We start from the raw sequence: 22,404 nt of genomic DNA on the forward strand, positions 1-22,404 counted from the left end.
AAAGAGCTCTTGTCTGAAAGATAGGAAGCAAGGGAGGATCCAAAGCATAGCTGTTTCATTGCCTTTGGGCTCATCCTGTCCCTAAGGTCCTGCATTTGGGGCATTTAGGAGGCCTTAATACAACTCTTCTACAAAATGTTGTCTGGCAAGATTTGAGCTTAATTTTTAGAGTTCCTAGTTGAAGCAAGATTATTGGAGGAAGGCATTCAGCATATTGATTTTTTTTTGTACATTAGGTAAAGAGACATTTATTTCTAATAGAGGAAATGGCTATGTTAACTACTATAATGGCTTCCTTCACCATTGGGTGAATAGCAATAATAATTTGCTATTATTAGAATCCACTAATTATGGCTTGAGCCTGATATAGGATAAGAAAGATATAAAGCATAACTATATTTGAGTAGAGAATGTGAAATTGCATGATGTCTTACTATCATTGTGGGACTTGGTCTTGGAATTTCTTGTGACTAGACCAAGTCATAGTGGTTCACAGAGGTTGAGACATAGCATAGCAGTTAAGAGTCTGACACAGGAACCACACTGCCTGGACCTCACAAAGGTCCAACACTGTCAAGTCTTATGGAGTGTAAGCATGGTACTTCCCTTCTGTGCATTTCAGTCTCCTTATCTTTTAAATGGGCATGATAATATTCTTCATAGAGTTGTTATGAAGAGTATTAATATGTGTAAAGCACTTAAAACCATTGTAAGCCACTAGATTGTTTTTGTTTTTCTATTTCTGGCTGTAAAGTATCAGGGACTTAAAAGAGGAACCCTCTTGCACTGTTGGTAGGAATGCAAACTGATGCAGCCACTCTGGAAAATAGTATGGAGGTTCCTTACAAAGTTAAAAATAGAACTACACTATGATCCAGCAATTATACTACTAGGGATTTACCCAAAGAATTAGAAAATACTAATTCAAAGGGATAAATGTTTATAGCAGCTTTATCTACAGTAGCCAAATCGTAGAAACAGCCCAAATGTCCAACGACTGCTGAATGGTTGAAGAAGATATAGTACATATGTACAATGGAATATTAGGCACAAAAAAGAAAGAAGTCTTGCCATTTGCAATGACTTAAATGGAGCTAGAGGGTATTATGCTAAGTGAAATAAGTCAGAGAAAGACAAATGCCAAATGATTTTACTCATAAATAGAATCTAAGAAAACAAATGAGCAAAGGGAAAAGGAAACAGAGAGAGAGAGGGACAAACCAAGAAACAGACTCTTAACTATACAGAAAAAACTGATGGTTACTGGGCGGGGGCGGGGGGAGGTGAGTGTGGGGATGTGTGAAATAGATGACGGGGATTAAGGAGAGCACTTGTTATGATGAGCACTGGATGTTGTATGGAAGTGTTGAATCACTACACTGTTCCCTTGAAATTAATATATCACTGTACATTAACTGGAATTAAAATAAAAACTTAAAAAAATAAAATAACACATACACATAAATGAAAAGATAGCCATAACATCACTTCGTTTCTATTTTGTTTTTACCACACATGTAATAAATGAAAGGTGTTGGTACAAATAGTGATTGTCAATCTTAATTAAACATAGTTGCCAAAGAAATTAGATTTCATTACAGAATAAAGTGGTCTGAAGATATTACTCAAGCAAAATTTGCCCTTGTGTCATTTTGTCTCTGGTAGATAAAAAAGCCAGTGAAGCTTCTAGTCTTTCTCTAAAATGGTGTTCACAAACTTCTAGGAAGAACAGCTGTTCTTTAATTTGTTCTTTAATTCAGTGGAACTTTATTAGACTAAAATTAACCAAACCCCAGAGAGACCTGGAAACGTAAATGATTATCAAATGTTACGGATTCTAAATAGGACATTCTGGAAGACAAAGATGAAGGCTAACAATTTACATTTCATATTTAACTAAGGCATTCCCACAGAAAAAAAAAGACAGCTAATTTGAATCAAATAATGGGATGTTTCTTAGATAATAATATAATGAGTTACTTAAAAGAACTAGTAATGGGTTTATTAAATCAAGCAAAAAAGTTTCATTTCGTTAAAACCACCTATTGTCAAAAATTTTATAGCTAACTTCATTTACAATGAAATTAAATGAAGGAACTACTTCTTTCAAGGTAGACACTGGTTTTCTCTATTTTGGTAGGAGTTGAAAATACTAGGTCAGTGGGTCTGACTATGATCAGCCTCTTAATCCTGTTTTAATTATGGGTTCTTTGCTACTTCTGATTTTACAGTTGTTATTTGGTGACTGACATTCAGGCATTCACAGTAATTTTTAAAATATGCAATTTTACATAAGAGTCCCTCAAAGTGACCCTAAGATGAGAGTTTCTAGACATAATTACAGAGAGGAAGGAACTACCGACCTACAGTGAGTTGAAGGTTTCTAGGGCTATCTCATTTTCAAATTTTCCAGTTAAACACTGTGGCTGAGTTTCATGTTTCTGCTAGCTTGAGAGGGATGCAGAAGGGACACCTGGAAAGATTATCATGTGGAAAGCACTTTTCTGTTCTCGCTGCTGTATATTTGAAAATATCAGGGGCCAAATATGATTAACCTTATGCCTCTCTCTAGAAACTTGAACCCTAAGTGTGCCTGCTGCTTCCGTACTGTGTTACTCTGTATTTTTTTGAGAACAGCTGTGCTTGTGGCTAGGTGTCATTTGGCAAAGAGGACACAAATATTTGTCGTATCTTATCGTTTTTATTTAGGTTCAAAATCTGATTGCCAGTGAGTGATACTACCGAAGAAGCAAGCCTAAGGCATTAACTGGACAAAACGAAGTTTAATTCAACGATACTCATGTTAAATCACATTTCCCTAAATAATAATAAGATAACATTTTTTTTCAGTGCCTTGTATCCAATTGACAATCTTGATCAATAACATTGTTTCCATGGTAAATCATCTCTTTTCAATTATATAAGCCAAATATTTCCCCCTAATTTTAGCATGTTTCTGCACTAAGCCCTGTTTCTTCATCTGTAAAATGAAGACATTAAGATCACATTATCTCTCAGGTCTTTTCTGGTATCGAAGATCCCTTAAGTAATATCCAGCCTCTTTGGTTATTGAGACTGTTCTGCTGAATTTTCAAATATTAACAGGATGGCATGATTCCACCTAGCTAAAGGATCCTCTCTGGTGACCATGAGCAAATATGACTCCCAAGAATTCTTCAACCACCCATGGACACGGTGGTAGCCCCTTGTAGAAAGAGGAGACCAGCCTGTTAGAGGTCCAGTCATCCTGTCTTGCCAACTGCATCTGTGTTTGGCCATCTGGGTGTAAACGCTAATCTGCTTTCTTCTCTCCACCCTTTCCATGTGCACGTGAACAGAAAGGAGAACCTGACTGCTATGCACTCTCCTTGGAAACAACCGAGCAACTCACATTCGAGATCCCCCTGAATGACTCAGGTTCTGCTGGTCTTGGTGTGAGCTTAAAAGGGAACAAGTCTCGAGAATCTGGAACAGACTTGGGAATCTTTATCAAATCCATCATCCACGGAGGTGCTGCTTTTAAGGTCAGTAGGACTAATGTTTGCATGTCAGTGTGAAGGTGCTTGAGATGTGGCTGTTTGGTTGGAGACTGGGTGGAGAAAGTGTCTGAAGACCTGAGACCACGAGGTTCTCCTGCAGATGCAGCAAGGGTATGCGTGAACACATCTGAGCAACAGTTGTGTGTGTTCACACTCTCTGTGGTCAGTTTTATTTCCTGGACATTGTTCTCTAAAGCCATCATGATTAATATTCTTTCTCCCATTCCTTTTATTACTCTGTTAGGATTCCTCTGGATTTGTAACCTGACAGAGTTGAACCTAAAAATACACTCAGAAAAACAAAACTAAAAACAAGTCAACATGAAGGCAGCAAATAAGGAAATTGCTCTTGCAAGAATGAAGCTCAGTGGAGCCTGAGAGTGATCGTAGTATAAATTAAAGGTCATTGATCACATTATATGCACTTGGAGATAGCCATGGAGCTAGGAATGCATGCTTGCCTTTGAACTTGGAAGAGCTTATAGATTTCCAGGAAAAAAAGAGAATATGATTCTGCCTTTTTTACATTGGGGTGAGCAGTGTGATCATTGCTATGAACATAATGTAATGGTTAACTAGATTGCCTGGGTTCTAATCCAGCTTCATCCCCGTGTGCTCCAGCTAGCGCACCATTGCTAGCCATGTGGAATGTGGGCGAGGAACGTGACCTGCAGTGCTCTCCTTTCTTCATCTCTGGAGTGCACATAATAGGTCATACCTAATTCAAATGTCCTAAGGATTAAATTAACACACACACAGATTAAAACAGCAAAGTGATTAGAGAGGGAGGAAAACGTTTGTGCTTATTACCAGCCATCCTTCCCACCACCATCATGTCATGCCATGCCAAGTGACTTGAGTTTGAATCCTACCCAGACCACTCTCACTTGCTGTCGATGTGGGCAAGTTCCTTGCCTCAATATACCTCAGTTTCCTTATTTGTAAGATTAATAGACCCTACCTCCTGGTGTTCTTAGGAGGACTAAGAGAGATACTGTATGTGTATTACCCAGCACAGTGCCCATGATAAACTTTCAACAAATGTTAGCCATTTAAAACTAACCTGATGTTAATCACATGTGACTCCCACTAAACAAAAGCCAAAAAGGCCTATGTAGAGTTTACAGGAGCATCTCTGGTCCTAGAATCCTGGCTTTGTTGAAGCATTTATCTTTTCTCACTTATCATTCCATGTTTGTTTCAGACCTAGACACTGAGCTAATGCCTTTTTCCTTGGGAAATAAGAAATTCATTGTGGGTAGACAACTTTCTAATGTACTCTTTGGATCAGTTCATTTCTTTTTTTGCATAATAACTGATGACAGGATTTCAGTAACATGCATCAGTAGACCTTTCTTTATGCCCCTCACGGCTCTGCAGGACAGCTCAAGGGGCTGTGATTCAGGCTGCTGTGTCTCTGTCACGCCATACATCTATACGTATGAGTGTCCTCCAAGTACCTCACCTGCCTCCTGGACCAGCAGACTAGCTGGAGCATGTTTTTCTCATGCTCTGGGGTGGCAGAGGGCCAGCAGCAAAGAGTGAAACCTTTTAAATCCTAGGCACACAATCTTTCCACTCACACATATACACATGCACGTGTACAGGTGCGCCTCAACCAAAGCAGTCATGTGGGTGAATCCAAGGCCAAGGGGTGAAAAAAAACCCCACAGTCTGCCCATGATGAGGCTGTGGCAAAGGTGTGAATACAGAGAAAGGTGGCAAATTGGGGCCAATTGTTCAGTCTGTCAGACTCTCCAATCTGGCTCAGATATGTAGAACCAGGAGCAAAGGGAAAATAATGGTAGTAATGACAACAGCAGAGATTAGCCTTCATTGTGCTTAGTGCTTAATGTACGCTGGGTGCCGTGATAAGTACTTTAGGTGGATTCTCTAATTTTATTCTTCACATTTACACTGGATTGTTATCGTGTCATTCCATCAGAGGGAAATTGCAGATTATAACGGCCAGTGCCTCTCCTATAGTCACATAGCCAGGAATTGCTTAAACTAAGATTTGAACCCAGGCAGTCTGACTTCAGATCCTGAGCCACACTGCACTGCAATGAATCCTCCTTCATCTCATCCATTGATATTCCCAGAGATCAGGGACTGTTACCCTGGAGTTGTCTGGTATCATGCTTGTCATCCTTAGCCAAGCCATCTAAGCATGTGCTATGTTTAAGGATGAGTCTTGGTCATGTTTGTGGATACCAGATTGATATTATTCTTCTTATATTTAATGACAGTTCTGTTTGCAGAATTTATTCCAAATAAAATTGGAACTGAAATGATTTTTTGGAAATTAAAAGCAAACATCTTAGTTTTTTTATGGGCAATAACTTAAGCTCAAGCAGATATTGGAGAACAGGTTTAATATGTATATCCATGTTTGTGTAAGTGAACATCTCCTTACCTAAGCAGTTTCTAACAGTCCTATTTCTTGAAGAAAGATTTCACTTTCCATTTATGTAAATTTCTTTCCTGACACTGGTTTGCTGAGTCAGACAATCACACCACTAAAAACCACTGGACAGCATATTTATAGCTGATCTTAAACAGTAAGAGGCATCAATCATGAATTCAGCCTTATTGTGAATGTTAGTGTCCATTTGTCTTGTTTACTTTTTTGCCGTGTAGGAAACTAAGCTTAGCTCACAGGAAATCTGATTAACCAGAAAAAGAGAGAGAGGAAGAAAGTATCTTTCTCTTCTGCTGCTGCTGTGCCAATAATCTACTGTTACTCTTCAGAAAATTGCCACCTGTTCTGTGATTCAGGATTATGTCTTACAAAAATTGTTTTGAGACTTTGTTCCTGTCCCTGTTCAGAAGATGCAAATGTAACAGACTGCAGTGTCCCTGGGGCAAAGGGGAGATAAGCATGGGGAACATCCACTTTAGCATCTGGCCCTAGGTTTTTACGTAGAATCAACAAAATCAACAAAAGAGCACGATCTCTTTCTCCTGGCCCTTCATACCACTAATTGGTTCTCAAGGTGTTTTTCCCTTTGGGGAAGGTGGATTCTTGAACACTAAACTACTTTGAAAAGTATGACCAGATTCCTCCTGTGGATTCTGTAGGCTCTCTGCTCCTGGAGCTACTGTTGGTATAACCAAAGATAGGCTAGATGCAAAACCCCGAACCACTATGAGACTGTGATTGTAATTGAGAGCCTCTTTTCTCTCTCTCTCTCTCTCTCTCTCTCTCTCTCTCTCTCTCTCTCTCTCTCCCCTTTTACTTATCTCTTGGGCTACTGCTTTCTATCATTTCCTGTCTTGAGTTATTTCTAATGGAGATGTAAATCTCTATTTTGGAAATAAAAGCATCTCGGATATTCTAGGATTCCCTCTTGGAAGTGAATGCCTCTCACTCTAGGGGCAAACTGAACAATATTTGTACTCTGAATGGAGTTATCCAAATGCTTAATCTCAATATATTTATTTATTTATTTATTTATTTAAAGATTTTACTTATTTATTCATGAGAGACAGAGAGAGAGAGAGAGAGAGAGAGAGAGAGAGAGAGGCAGAGACACAGGCAGAGGGAGAAGCAGGCTTCAATCCTCATCCCGGGTCTCCAGGATCACACGCTGGGCCAAAGGTGGCGCTAAACTGCTGAGCCACCCAGGCTGCCCTCATTAATATTTCAATTCCAGTCTGCGTATCAAGAAGTAAATCCCAGAAATTCTTCCCTGCTTGTGTGAGGACACACTTGCCATTTCAGACCACGTCAGCCCACAAAGTTCTTTGCAGACCCTTCTAAAGCTTCACTTTGAGCTATGCTTTTCAGTGTACAAAGTGACCACTGACCTCAGTAGCCAAATACGAGTATTGATGCTAGTTTGCTTAAACAGTAACAGGCATTACATGTTTGTAGTTTCATTTTAGTTTCTGTCATCCTTACTAGACATTTGCTGCTGGAGTACCGTGTAATTGCTTCCAGAACCAGAATATGCTGGATATAAGTTTATGGGTTTAACTTCTTATGAACAAGAACTAAGTGTCATTATGAGGTTCTTGAGGATGCTTTTCTAAAATTTCAATTGTGTGATTGGAATTTAAAGTGAATATGGTGGTGTAGTTACTGTTAAATACAAGGGAATATTGTTTTTCTTGCAGTTAGAAAAAAGTACCTTGAGAAAAATACTCTCCTTTCCTCAAACCCACATAAAAATTAACTTTTCCTTTCCTCCAATAAAGCACTCACAAAGTCTTGACAATCAATTTGAAGACCTTCAATATTCTCATCCTCATTGGCTAAACATTTTGAGTTCTGAGATCAGTGGTTTTCTTTTGCTTTGATTTTCATTAATTACAGTAACTGAAATGTTTCAAGAGAAAATGCACTTTTATATCTATTAATTATAATAACTTAAGCTGCTTATTTCTCTTAGTTTTCTACCTTGAAAACCACTTTTAGGAAAAACTTAGCTATAATAGTGATATTGTTAAACAATTGAGATAGAATATTACTATGCTGTAGTAAGAATAAAATCTCATGGAGTCTGTTATATTAATTCTGAATGACATTTTTTATTTGAATATACAGACTTTGGGAGTAGAATATGTCCTACTGAAACCTTGAAATAATAAGGTAAAAATTAAAATTTTAAGGTAATTTTTGCTAAGGAAAAAAATGTCATGTATCAGATTATTTAAGGTCTCTAAAATGGAGAGAATGGATTTAAGAATAGCTGTTATTCTCTAGAAAATTAATTAGCCAGGTTTGTGCTTAATAAATACTACTTGATGATGATGAAATTAAATGAAAGAAAAATGCCTGACATAGCTAATTGCAAATGCATGCACTCAGAATATGAAATAGACATAATTTAAGTAATTTGATTCTGGTGTGCTTCAGAAATTTGGAATACTCCCTCTGAGAAATACAGAATTTCACAATCTACACTATTTAGTTTGAGGTAAAATAAAAAATATCTAATACAAGCAATCTCCCTATTTTAAAATGTGAATTTTTAGAGTGAGTATACACAGCTCTAGAATTTCTGGGAACACAGTGCTTGATCCTAAATCTTCCTTCATGTCTCTTCATAATCTCAAACAGTTAACAGTATCCAGGCTCCTCAACAAGAGTCCAGTAGGAGTTCCCAGAGTGAGTCATTTCCAACTCCATTTCTACTGGTATCTATAAATCATGTGGTTGATCTATAATTAATGAATTCAAGGGAAGATAAAAGGGACAGCTTTTAAGGAACTCCAATGTTAAATGATTTCTTCAACCACCCATTTTTCTTGAAATTGATAATGTTTTCTGCTGCTGGAAAATTCTAACAATTGTTACCAGCAGTCATGTCTTCCAGATTTTTACCTCTGACCAAAGGACTCCACGGGCCAAGGATGTCAGTAGCTTCATTGTAGGTCTTCAACTGTTAGAAGCCAAACTCTGACATTTCATCTTGACCACAAAAAGTATGATACATCTTATGAACATCTTTTTTTTTTTTTTTTTCATCTTATGAACATCTAAAAGCAGGAACTTTGCCTGGAAAAACTGATAATCACTGTGTATCCAATGAGAATTTTACCTTAAAAAATGAAATTATTTACTTAAACACGAGAAAATATTTATCAGTTGTTATGTAAATTATTTTAACTGTTTTCCTTTTATTAAGAAAGCCAGAAGTGTTGGCATATGTTAATTCAGATAGTCAGGCTCATCATTTAATGGGTTTTCTCCAGTTGCAACTATTTTATAAAGATGAACTGTAACATTATTTTTTAAAATCTTGCAATACCAGCATCAGTCGTTGCTTTTCTAGCTGATCTTTATCACTTACACATTTTTATTTCATACATGGAAATTCAAATAAGCAATCCATACCATGCCAGGTATAATTTTGGAAACCTACATCATATTGAAGTGTATTTTGGACTCCATGATTGTCTCTGTGAGCTGAAAGAAATTGTAAGAATTGGTAGCCTTAATCAAAAAGGAAATTACAATCTGAAAAGTTGTTATACTATGATGATACTTTGACTCTGAAAAGGTACCTTTCACCTGTAAAGCCATATTCACTTTATTATGGGTATTTATAGAATAGATATATGTTCTATATATATAGAAAGAATTAATTTATACTCATATATATTTATTATGTATTTACAATACTTATCACATATATTTATTCGTATATATATTCACATATATATGTATATTCATAACATGGTCCAAGCTTTGTTCTTGGCACTTTGCTTTGGACCCATTTTTCCAGTGACCAGACTTTAAGCAATTTTAGCACAAACCAGAGTATAATTCTTTTTTTGTTAATTAAATAAGATGATTTTAAGTTGAAAAGGCCTCTGGTTAGGCACTCATGACACAATCTCCTTAACTCCTATAAAACAACATATGCCTTAATAAGCTTTTTTTATCCAGTTTCCTAGGCCAACGTAAACCAGAAACAGAAAATCAGGAAGGAGATAGGAATATATGGAGAGGGAGCTGAAATGACAGGAAGCAGAAGTGTCAGATAAGCACAAAATGCTATTACGGCATTAGTAGGCCAGTGAATATTTGTGATAACTCTGTTGGTGCTTCTCAAGCTTTTTTGCTGAGGAATTCTAAGACTCGGTCGGGAATGACTAGAGTAGAGCCTATAATTGGGAGATATTTATGCCCTACATTTTTTTCCAGAGGGAGTTTAAAATGAAAGAATCATAATACATTTTGAAAGTATTAGGATGCTTTTGATTATATATATTCTGATGCTCTAAATAATATTCTTCAGTTATCTTTGGCAAAAACACTTTCAAATACCACAAATACAGAGTAAATGGTAGGTTGCTAAGACTTTACCAGTTCGCCACATCAAAATGGAGTGAAGTTTTTAAAACAATACTGAATTAAATGAGTAAATTTAAATTTAACAGTAGTTGAGGAAGTGGGCCAGTACACAGAAAGGAATCAAGCTTTTAGAAGTCTGAAGGTTCTGCGAACATGTGCTGGCATATTCAGGCCTGCCTGGGCTCATGTATCTCTCATAGTCACATTTTGTCTATAAACCATTTGTTCATTGTGGATGAAACTTACCCCAGGTCCAGAACACCCAAATGAAAGATTTTTCAAGTGACTTCATTTTAGCCTGAACTTCTTGAACATCTATAGTGAGTTTGCAATATACAGTAGCTTGGAGATAGGGAATTCAAAGCAATTCATTCCATAGTCTAAGAAGCTGGTGACATAAGAAGTTAAAAATATAAACAACTCTAGTATGATAAAGATGTGGTATATGAGCATTAAAGATCCTAATTGTTGAGATGATGGAGCAATTAATTCTGCCTATGAAGAAATCTATGAATGGAAGGCAGTTGCTGAGCCTTGTTCTGAAGGATAGATAAACATTCAGTGGAAGAGCAGGAATGCAAAGGACATTTTGGACAGAAGGAGAAATATGGACTATGTCTCCACAGTGTATACCCCAGAATACAATTTCTTGTCCTTGGAAAATAAAACTCTTACTTGGGGAGAATTGGTCCTGTTCATGTTGGTTGAAATTGCATTGGGACAGATGATGTAAAATGTTGATTAATGTAGGTAGATATTCTTCAGGACAAGAACTTACATGCTTCTGGTCTTATCAACTTTCTTGATTTTAAAAATTATACCTTAAAATCTTGATTTTTTTTTCTTTTCCTTTCACTGCTGTTGTTTTTCAACGAAGTCAAATGATTTCAATGTGGAATGCAGTTCTTTTTGAGCTTGGATTTTTTTTTTTTTTTTTTTTTTTTTCAGAAATATGGTAGGCAGATGTTGTCATGGAATGATTTTAGGTCTTGTGAAGGATTTGTTCAGGACAATCCTTTCCCTCAATCAGGTGTCATCTTGCTTGGAGTCCCAGCCCACTCCAGGGAAATCCTGCTCTGCCGTCTGAAGTCAGGCTTTGGGGTTTGGGCTCCGGGTGTTGATAATATCCCAGGAGGCTTTACTGAGGGCCCCATTAGAAACATGCAGAGGCAGGAGCCGACATCTGCTCATGATTAATCCTCTCAACACCCTGGCCTAATGCGGACTGGCCTTGGGCTCTAGCCAGCTCCTCCCGAGAAAGCCAGCCCTCTCCCTCATGCTTGTTTCATGTCTTGCAGAGGCCAGGTCTTCGCTTATGCTTTCTTACTCTCCCCTCTGTGTTTGTGAGAACTTTAGAGGTAAAGGGGCCTTACAAAGAATTGGTCCAAAGAGGTGGATTAAGCCATGCAGTGTCACAGGTAATCATGGTAATGATAGTAGTACCCAGGCATCATTGACCACAACAGGTGCTAAAATACAAGGTCACTAGACCCCTGAAAATCATGGATATACTTCAGCGGGTACATGGAACATTCTACAAAGTATATGACTGCCCACGTTACAAATAATTGTCTGCTCCAAATGTGCAGCTGGGGAGAAACTGTGGTGTGAATATTTGTTTTTAAGAGGTGAGAATCTGTAGCCTTTATTAGATTCTCAAAGGAGTCTAAGAGTCCATAAAAGTAAGAATCACTAGCAAAAAAGTTGGAAACATGGCCTTCAGTGTATTCCAGTCCTAGCTCAAATCTACTTTAGAAATGTGACTTGTAAAAAAGAAAATGTGACATGGAGGCTGAATTCTTGTTTCTTAATGAGGGCAACAGTCCCCCATGTATAGGATTGCTGTAAAGATTAAATTGTCTAGTACACATAATGAATTTAGCACAATGGCTATCCAAAGAAGAAACTCATTAAATAACTATTGTCATTAATAATTGTAGCGTCTCTAAGCATCTCTAGAACTCTGATTTTAGAAGAAACATAGCACAACATCTACATCTGACTCCGAGACAAGGACACTTAGCCATGCCCATAACCTTGACAAATCACTTTTTCTCTTTGAGTCTCTACTTCTATATCTCTTAAATAGTGGAGAGTGGTATTTCTTTCATAGGGTCATTGTGAGAAAAAATGAGAGAGCATATATAAAATATTTGACCAAGGACTGGCCTATATTAGGTGCTCAGTAAAAGTGAGATGTAACACTCAAACATCTTATCTCCTAGTCCACTCATCCTATTGCATTAGAACTGGGTTAGGGCTCATGAGATTTGAAGCAATCCCAGGACATGGAAAAGACCTAAATCTTGTACCAGTTTTTATTTGCCCTACAGTGTCCTAAGGAAGTTACTTTTTATCTTTATTCTGTTCTCCTGCCTCTTTGGGGAACTTCCTTTATTCACCTCTGGCTTGAGGATGGATAGAGTCAGTTATCAGGGGTGGCCAGAGATGAAGAGTATGGTTGCCAGAGGTGAGGAGTCTTGTTAGTTAGGGATCTGATGGCAGTAATATAGGAAGGAAAGTGTCTTAGTCTGTTCGGGCTGCATTAGCAGACCACCATAGACTGAGTGGCTTATAGAAAACAAGTTTATCTCTCCCAGCTGTGGGGGCTGAACTCTAATATCAAGGCACCATCAGATTCAGTGTCTATTGAGAGCCCTTTACGGTTGACAGCCGTCTGCTTGCTGTACCCTCACATGGCAGAGGAGGGGAGGGATCTCTCCCAGGCCTGTTTTATATGGGCACTAATCCCATTCATGAGGGTTCCATCCTAATAACCTCACTTATTTGGAACATATGTATTTGGAAGAGGGGCTGGGGATGAGGGACACCAACATTCCATCTATACCAGAAAGGGATTCTTTTTCTTTAACAAACACAAGCATGACCCAAATTGCAATGAAATAAATATTCTAAAATTACTGAGTTATATCCCTGGATAGTTGAATCCCCTTATATAAAATCAGCTGATAAGAGTTAGCATTCTCATGTCTAAGTATTTACCTAAACAATGTATTTAATAGAAAAAGATAAAACCATAAAAAAGTGCTTTTCTTGGTCAAGATTATTCCAAAGCATACGCAATGGGCATACACAATTATGAGGGATATTTAATGAGTCTGAGTTAGAGATATTTAATGAGCGTTCCATTAAATCACTTTCATTTCCGATCAAGAGCCGACATGGATATGCATTTATGTCCATATAGCTAGAAAGGTGAACAAACTGTCTTCTGCTTCTATAGAAGACAATAGTTGTCCTGCTATCCCCCAGCACACACACCAGTCACCATACCTTCTGCTGTCTGACTCTGGATTTTTTAGGGGATTTTATTCTAGGAGGCATTTGGTGGCATATTGTCCTCTCTGGTTTTGAAAGTTTTTTCTTTCTTCTTTTTTTTTTTTTTTTTGAAAGTTTTTTTCTTGAAGCATTATTTCTTCAAGAACGAGTCATTGTCATCTACGTAGCTGAGAGAATGGTTAGGGAACAGAAAATGCTAAGAAGCCAGAACTTGGTCTCTTCTGATTTAGCTCTGACCCTACCCTAACTAGCTGAGCAAGTCCTAGCCCACGGGGAAGTGCCTTCTCTTAAGAGGAGTTCAATAAATGATTTTGCATCCTCTTTGGGCATCACATTATTTATCTGTAAACAGAAGAGGTTGGATAAGATGATCTCGAAGGACCTTTCCAGCTCTAAATTCTGTGATTATATTCTAAATGTTAGGACAACATGGCACTTACTGGCATCACCATTAATGAAATTACCCATCATTTATCTTATACAGAGAAAGCACACACCAAGAGCAACAGACCAGCCAAGCCTGGAAATGAGAGTGTGTGGATTTTTATCATGCCTACAGCTCTCCAGTGATGCTTGTGATAAATGTGTGTGTCTTCTAAAAAAAAAAAAAATCCCAGCTGCCCTGCGGTGACCTGATCTGCCTTTTTTGTTTTGGACTTGGATACAGCAAATATGTTCCACTTCAATGTAGTGCCGTGTATGCTTGAGATCTGGAATGCAGCTAAAAATGAAAGTTTGTACTTAGTACCTGTTGGTAAGAGATTATTTTTACCAAGGAAAGGTCCTTAGATCTCCTTATTTCTTGTTCACCTCTTCACTTAGACCTTGCCCCATACTTCACAGAGAAGGTTCACAGGAGGTTACCAGGTGGAATCTCGCTCAGATTTTATTTCCTCCATTCCAGAGATACCCAAAGAGTTTCGATCTTTATCTTTCTTCATATCATAGAGGACGAGGTGTCCTGCCAAGACTAAGCCTCTACAAATCCAATGCTAGACCTCATTTCCTGTTCACAAAGCTAGGATCTTGATCCAACTCCTCTGCTTCCTTCTCCTCCTTAAAAATCTACATCCAATTTTTAGTGACCCTCCCAACCTCCTTCTCAAGATTCAACCCAATAATCCTCCTTCCGCTAAAGACCAAAATGGAACAGAATGATTTCTTGAGTCATGTCTCACCTCGCATGACTAAACCATTAAGGTTGTTTTTGTTTTACCCTGTTTTGTGTAACCTTAACCTCAGTCTTTCTGTGCCTCACTCACAATTAGATCATAGAAATGGAGAGATTTCTTTCTTGTTTGGCCTTTCCTGTAAATCTCATTTCCAGATTTGCTCCAAATTAGGGTAAAGGTTAAGTGGAGTGGGAAAACAAGAGGAAGGGAGGTGACATTACGCGCTGTGGAGGCAGTCCACTCAGACTTTTTTCTCTGATGGGATGCCCTCCTTGATCGATCATGTCGCCTTGCTGTCCCATTTCCTTCATTCAGGAGCATGTGCTCCTTCCGGTGGCCCCTGAGATCCTGCAGGAGCAGCGCCCTCTCCAGCAGGTGGCACATTCAGTGCATCTCCATCAGGGCATTAGCTCTCCAGAGCAGCTTTCACCACTCACCCTTTCCCCTGCTGTCAGCGGAAGAACTTCCTGTGACCATCTGCTACCGAATTAGTCAAAGTTTATCAACTTGTCCACAGGATTTCTCTCCCAAAGCTGCACAGTTGGTCCTATTGTTCATTGTATGTCTGGTTTTCTCATTTCTTAGGGAAGTTTTATTCTTTTGTATTTTACTCTCTTAATTTGAACATGGATCCCAGATTCTACCGCAAAACCTCTTCAATATTTTCCTTTCCTATTTTAGAGATGTACAACTAGTCTAGAGACCAGGGAACAAAGAGAATTATAGAAGAGAGACTCTAGAAGAGCCAAGGTACATGTAACCAGAACTTGGGTCAGTTTGTCTCTGGTTTGCTTTTGTGACATGGACAGGTTACAGCCCTTCCCTGCCTCAGTTTCCTTATCTATAAAATGTGAATAAAAGCATTGTTCTAGATCTTGAGTTCTGTGAGAAGCACTAGAGATAATTTATGGAAAAAATCTCCAGGAAGGTAGCTTGTCATATTATTATACTAGTATTTCTGTTAAGTTTATTAGCAGCAGTAGCAGCATCATAACCCTCCTAAAACTGCACCTGCCTCGTAGTGAGAACTTTCTACCCCAGTGTGAAAACAGGTATAAGGCATTCCCTAACCTGTCAGTATTTTGAGCATTCTTTCCTCAAGGCTGCCCACTGGGGAGAGGCACTCTGGTCCACTCAAGTCTTTTGTTGGCAGAGCTGCCAACTGGAGAATGTGATGCTCCTGGCTGAACATGACTAGTTCCTAGAAGTGATTTAGACTAAAGTCCAAACTGCCTATCCACATGTTGAGCTTCATGCACTTTGTAACGCGTGGTTTCTTAAAGATTCTGGGTAAAAGTACTCATCAGTCAGACCTCCTTGCAAAAAGCTCAACAGTCTCTTTTGTCGTGCTTTTTCTGCCAGAAGACATCATAGCAAAGTGATCCTTCACTGCATACCCCTGTGTTCTATTGCACACTAGCAGACTAGCAACTTTTTGGTTGTGTTAGAGAAAATTACATGAGATTTTTTTTTCAGCACTGTTCAACAGAGCTGGCGGTAATATCTAGGAGACACATTACCACTGTCAAATATGCAACATTTGAGCATAATGTCTCTGTGCCTCAAAATGCTAAGCCCTGTTTCAAGTGATATGACCACTTCCTTTTGTTTCCAAACCCCCTTCCCTGAGCCAACATGATCTCTGCCAGCAAAAATGGCAGAATTGGACTAGATTAGCATGCTTGCCAAAGATTTAGGTAAAAGATATTATATAAATGTCTAAATTATTGCAGCTTGGGACTCTGAGATTTCTAAAACATACTTTCACACAGTTCATTATTGTTGGTATTTGTGACTATTTGATAAGCTCCAGAACCTTTTTCTGCCATAGAAAATAAATCATTCTTAATGGCTGGATTTTTTTTTTTCTTTCTTTCTTTTTTTTTTTTTTAACTTGAACTTCTCCTGAAACAGCCATCCATCATCACCATACTTTTCTCTGTTTAATAATGTTTTTCTTTGCTCTGCCCTAGGATGGTCGTCTACGGATGAATGACCAGCTGATTGCTGTTAATGGGGAATCTCTTTTGGGAAAGTCCAACCATGAAGCTATGGAGACACTGAGGCGATCAATGTCCATGGAAGGAAACATTCGAGGGATGATCCAATTGGTGATTCTGCGGAGACCAGAGAGACCACTGGAGGTGATGCATGTCTTTAGTTCCTTCAGCAAATTGCCCAAATGACCACCTAAATTGTGCAAAGTTCTATCACTTAATATCCTACTGATTCTGAAACTGGAAAAATACACCCCAGAAGGATTCTGCTGGATTTATGTGGCCAACACGTGGTTGTATATTATAGGTATAACTAAAAGGTATAAAAACATGCATGTAAAGTAAGTAATTTATCAAATGTAACAGGTCCATATTTTCTAGGTTTTTTTTCCCCCAGAAATTTCTAGAGCTTTGGACTTTACTCCTATAATAAACTATTAAACATCTTTATATACTTTTTGATTGATGTGCTTATATGTCCATACTTTAGAAAATTCTTAACCAGATATATACAGTGCTTAATGTGAAGATTGTTAATAATGCAGTATATTTTCCCCCACAGTGTGCACATGGACACTATAGATCTGGGACTTCACTAATTTAAAACATGATCTGTTAAACAAGCTGCCTACTTCATGTTATTAAATAAATGTTTTTAATTAAATAAGTATTTTTGCAGCATCTTATCATGATTTTTATGCATTTTTTAACATAAGAGATATTTATACATACACATGGAGTGTAAGCATAAAATGTTCTTGAATGCTGATATCCCTGAACATTTCACTTACATATGATTATATTTATATTACATGATTATATTATTAAATCATATAAGTATATTAATATATTTATAATAAATAGAAAATATTCTTAAAACATTATTTTCCCTTTATATGAAAAGTAATTATTTTTTAAAAGATTTTATTTATTTATTCCTGAGAGATGCAGAGAGAGGCAGAGACATAGGCAGAAGGAGAAGCAGGCTCCCCACGGGGAGCCTGGTGCGGAATTTGATCGCAGAACTGTGGGATCACGACTTGAGCCAAAGGCAGAGGCTCAATTGCTGAGCCACCCAGGCATCCTAAATTATTAAATGCTCCTGAAGATTTTTAAGAAAATGTAAGAAGAAAACAGTTGATCATAGTTTAGAATAAAGAAAAAGATTAGCAAATTGCACAAATAGTCTCTAAGGACAAGTAATGTCTGTGTAATGCAGTAATGAGCAGAGTTAACAGAGAATACTTTTAACACACTAAAATAAAATATTAGTTTTAATAAGTTAAACTTAAAAATAAAAAAGAGAGGATTTTTCAAATTAAACAATAGTAGAAGGTAGTTGGAGCTCCTAGTAGTTAAAAGCATAGTCTCTAAAGGTTTGGATTATTTGAATTAAAAATCCCAGATTGTCCATTTTTTGTCTATGTGAAGACATACACAGTTGAGCACTCAGTACTTGCATATGACAGATACTGTTGTCTATTTTATTCCTTAATGTATCCTCATTTCCCAGCACACAGTAGACACTTAATAAATATTGTCGAATGAATGAATAAAAGATGCATCTGAGACCTACTTTATCTGAAAGGGTCAGCTGAAGTAGTAAACTTATAAACTATATCTCACTTTGTTATATTATCAGCTATTGGAAGAGAGTAACTGTACCTTTTTACTCTTCTGTACATAACCTTGTAAATGTTAAATAAATGTAAATTGGCCAATTACTGGAGACTATATATAATGAGCCAACTCGTTTTCAACATTTGTGTCTGCTTAAGTGACAGAGAGGCTTCCATGAATATTTAATGGATTTTACTTATGTACATAGTTATAAAACCCTGATCTATTGCTTCCATCCATGATGGAATTGGCTCCTTTCTGGTTTTTAATTTGATTCTTAACTCTAGAGGCTTGGGATTCATGGTACCCAGTTGTCAGAGTTGGGTGTGAAGGATGGCCCGTGGGCTCCTAAGCCAACCCATTCTATGCATCTGTTTACTATGTTTCCCTTAGGATTTCTTGGAACAAAGATATTTCAACTAAGAGAAAAGTCTAGAAGGCATTGCTGTAGAGTACCATACTTGTGCAAATAGCAAAAGTTAAAAAAGAAAGAAAGAAAAAATGAACACAATTGTTAGTTGTTCTGTTCACCCCCTCTCCCCTTCCTTAATTTCATGTCTTTTCCTAAAACAGATGCATGCGTGGTGGGTAAGCATTCTGTACTTGGGCTCATCTAGTTGAACATTTTATCATTTACATTCTTCTTTGTTGCACGTATTTCCACTTTCCCACTCTGAGGTGGGTTGACAATTATTCCATCAGAAGCAAGTGCTAAACTTTTGGTTTGTTGCCTATCCTCGGAAGTGTCTTATTAATGTAGTTCACCAGGAAATTAATTGGGAATTAAGAAATGGGACAAAAAGCAATTTTGATGAGGACATTTAAACAAGGTTCCTTTTTAGTTTCCCTAATATTTACATGCTTTCCATGGGGAATGGGCAGGCACTGGTGCTCTCAGCTATCGGGAATCTCTGTGGTACCCACGAAGATTAAAAAGCATTTTTTTTCTTATAAAGACAGCAGCCTCTAATGTACAACTAATCTTTATTAAATTGGAAAAAAACCACTTCTGCAGCTATTTGATCTCCCAGTTCTATGCTTTACTGTGTCAAAGCATATGTTGTGCATTCATGCTTTTGGTGGCTCCTCCTGTGGAGCAGCAATCACCCTCAGGTACAATAAAAAAGCATCATAACTGAGAAAAAGGTCTCAGCACTGCTTATACATTCAGGCAAATCAATTAGTTAGATTTGGCAAGAATACCAAAATGGTTACTTGAACATTATATTGATATAAAAAAAATTGAAGAAGCTACTTAAGAAAAGTCAAAATATATAGTTGTTGGAGTATTTTCCCACATTACCCAGATGTACAAGATACGTAAACAGTTTTGATGAGGACCTCGTGAAGAATACATAATGAGTCCCTGATTGAATCAAAATCATTTTAAACAGAAACATGTTTTTCAAAGGATGAGCTTGAGGTTCAATTGTAATTCTATTTGAGCCTAGAGACTTAGTATTAAAAAATGGGTTATGACCTGTTTTTATCCCCCCTTCTCCAAAACATTTCCCTCCCCCACTACAAGTTCATCTTGGTAGAAGCGGAATATGTTTAAAAATCCATTATATTTTTTATTGGCTGGGACACTAATGGAGGGCTGCACGACAGCTCTATTTTACAAGCTGGATACTTTAATTAGGCTGGTTACTGATCAGTTGTTGGGATATCGATTGTGTCATTTATCAAAGGGCTGGAAAAGCAGAAAAAAAAATTTTTTTTCCTTTGGTTCTTGTTGTTCTTGTGAAAGCACAAGGCTATGTGAAGTAAGTCTTAACTCTCCTGCCTGCCGGGGCTCCAACTTCAATTTAGAGTAGTTTGCTGAATTTGGTTTGACTAGCAGTACAGAGGCAGAGGGGAGCACTTAGTGTGGGAAGAGTGTTATAAGCCTCGACAAGAAGCTAACAGACCTTTGGCAGCTGAAAACATTTTAGTTATTTAGTATGCATAAATTGAATGTTTTAAATATTTTGTTTATCAGGATACTGAGTTTTTGTAACTGAGCAGAAAGTATAATAAAATTGTTCTGGCCAAATGCTTTGCTCAGAAGGAAAGAGCTTTGGGGATCAGATCTGTGTTTCTGTTAGTGGCCTGTTCCTCTCACAAATGGTCAAGGACACAACCATGAGATGGCTTCCACACTTTTTCCTTGAAATCTGTTAGAAAGACAATCCAAGCAAGAGCAGAACCCAGTTCTCTGTGTCTCAATCCTCTTGAACACATAGCTGGAGCTCTCCATAACTGGCCCTTCTCTGCTACCTCTTCCCACCTGTGTAACATGTTTTGTGGGCATGTTGCTCTGGTTGCAGCCATTTTGAGGACACTGTAAATTTGCAGGCTGTCAACATCAAAATAGGGGGAAAATATCAAAAAGTGATAAAAAGCTCAGGAGAACCACTGCCTGGCATTGTCACAGAGTTTGTCTTAGCTTCTGGCCAAAAGACCTAGTATCTGCAGTGGGATACACTCATGGCAACCTGCTTAGGTTCTGACTTGTCCTAGAGCATATGCACTTAGTCACTGAGGGAGAGAGAGAGCAACCAGCTGGTTGGCAGAAAAACACCCTTGGCATGAACCGTATTCTTGTGTTGACACTGCCACAAGCTGTATTCCCAGATGGAAGAAAATTTGAAAGAAGCCAGTTGTAAGTGGGGGGAAAGAATAATAAAGTTAATCCTCTCTTATGTTGGCTATGAGTACTCCCAATCCTTAGCACCACATTGTCAGTATTTTTGTATTTCATATTCACAGATATTTTAACTGATAAGGCCATTTTGATTTTTCAGTTGAGAGTGTATATGCAGTAGACTTCTGGAAGAGCTTGCATTGATCATTCTCCTATTTCGCTCTCATTGACCAAGTTCATACATATTAAAAAAGCAAATGTAATTTTTCTTTTCAACCCTTAGGAGCCTACAGAGTGTGGGACATTTTCTAAGCCATGCTTTGAGAATTTGTCTCAAACCACAATAGCCACCTCCAGGAGAAATGATCATAGCTCATTGCATCCATTTGGTGCTTACAGTTCACAAGACAAACAGAAAGGTAAGAGTCTATCCATTTCCATCTATTGCAAATAGCATGAGAAAACACAAGACTATCTCTTTATTTAAAAAAAAAAATAGAAAACAGAGAAGTTAATTAGACTAAGTGCAGACTTTGTTACTCTGAGTCATGAACACGGAGAGATGATGGGTGGAAGAGCTGACTCAGAAGTTGTGAAGCAGATTCCTGGCATTGCCTCAGGTTTAAGTAACAGTTTCTATGCTTGCTGCCCCAAACATGGAGGATTATGTGTAAAACAAACCATGCCTAGAGAAACTAAAGCAAACTGTTATTTTTTTAACAATATTTTAATTATAGGAGTTATCAAATGTAAATAACTATTAAACTTAAAAAATGTATGGACTAGTATTAAACCATAAGATAGTCATAATATGATTCCCAGATTTATGCTTGATTCTAGGAAGAATGGGGTAAATAACATTAACCGAGACCATAATGTAACATTTGGAATGTTCTTGTTACTCCCTCACTACATTATCTTTCTCTTATTATTCTGTACTAGTAGAGCTCAAGATGTAAAACATTTGGCCTTTCCTTTGTTTTTAAAAAATCATACTTTTGGTCACCAAGAAAAAAAATTTTTTTTATTTCTTTGCATATCCTTTTTTTTAAAAAATAGCTTTAAGTTTTTTGTATTGCAAAGGCAATGCATATTCATTACAGAAAATTTAGGGAAAAGCAATAAAAAGAAAATTTAATATTACTCATACTTCTATCAAAGATACTAATCGATAACATTTTTACATCTGTATTTCAAATCTTTCCTTCATACAAATATGCATATGTAAAATGAAATGAAAATGAAATATATGTAATGTTTAGGAAATTGCTCTTTTAATTAATAATACATTATGATCATCTCACTATGTCGCTGAATATTTTACAGCATTACATTCGGTGGTTGC

The 22,404-nt window shown here is 37.5% G+C and overlaps 1 protein-coding gene across 4 annotated transcripts in view; it reads left to right on the forward strand.

Annotated features, from left to right (window-relative positions):
- Window positions 1-22,404, forward strand: part of PARD3B (par-3 family cell polarity regulator beta) — a 980,882-nt gene that overhangs the window by 564,605 nt on the left and 393,873 nt on the right. For all 4 annotated transcript variants that reach the window (XM_038585495.1, XM_038585493.1, XM_038585496.1 and 1 more), the window contains exons 11-13: window positions 3,339-3,524; window positions 16,790-16,960; window positions 21,343-21,478. In XM_038585495.1, coding sequence (XP_038441423.1) covers window positions 3,339-3,524; window positions 16,790-16,960; window positions 21,343-21,478 — 493 coding nt within the window. The remainder of the gene's footprint in view (window positions 1-3,338; window positions 3,525-16,789; window positions 16,961-21,342; window positions 21,479-22,404) is intronic.

Source organism: Canis lupus, chromosome 37 (assembly GCF_011100685.1).
Source record: "Canis lupus familiaris isolate Mischka breed German Shepherd chromosome 37, alternate assembly UU_Cfam_GSD_1.0, whole genome shotgun sequence".
Taxonomy (NCBI): Eukaryota; Metazoa; Chordata; class Mammalia; order Carnivora; family Canidae; genus Canis; species Canis lupus.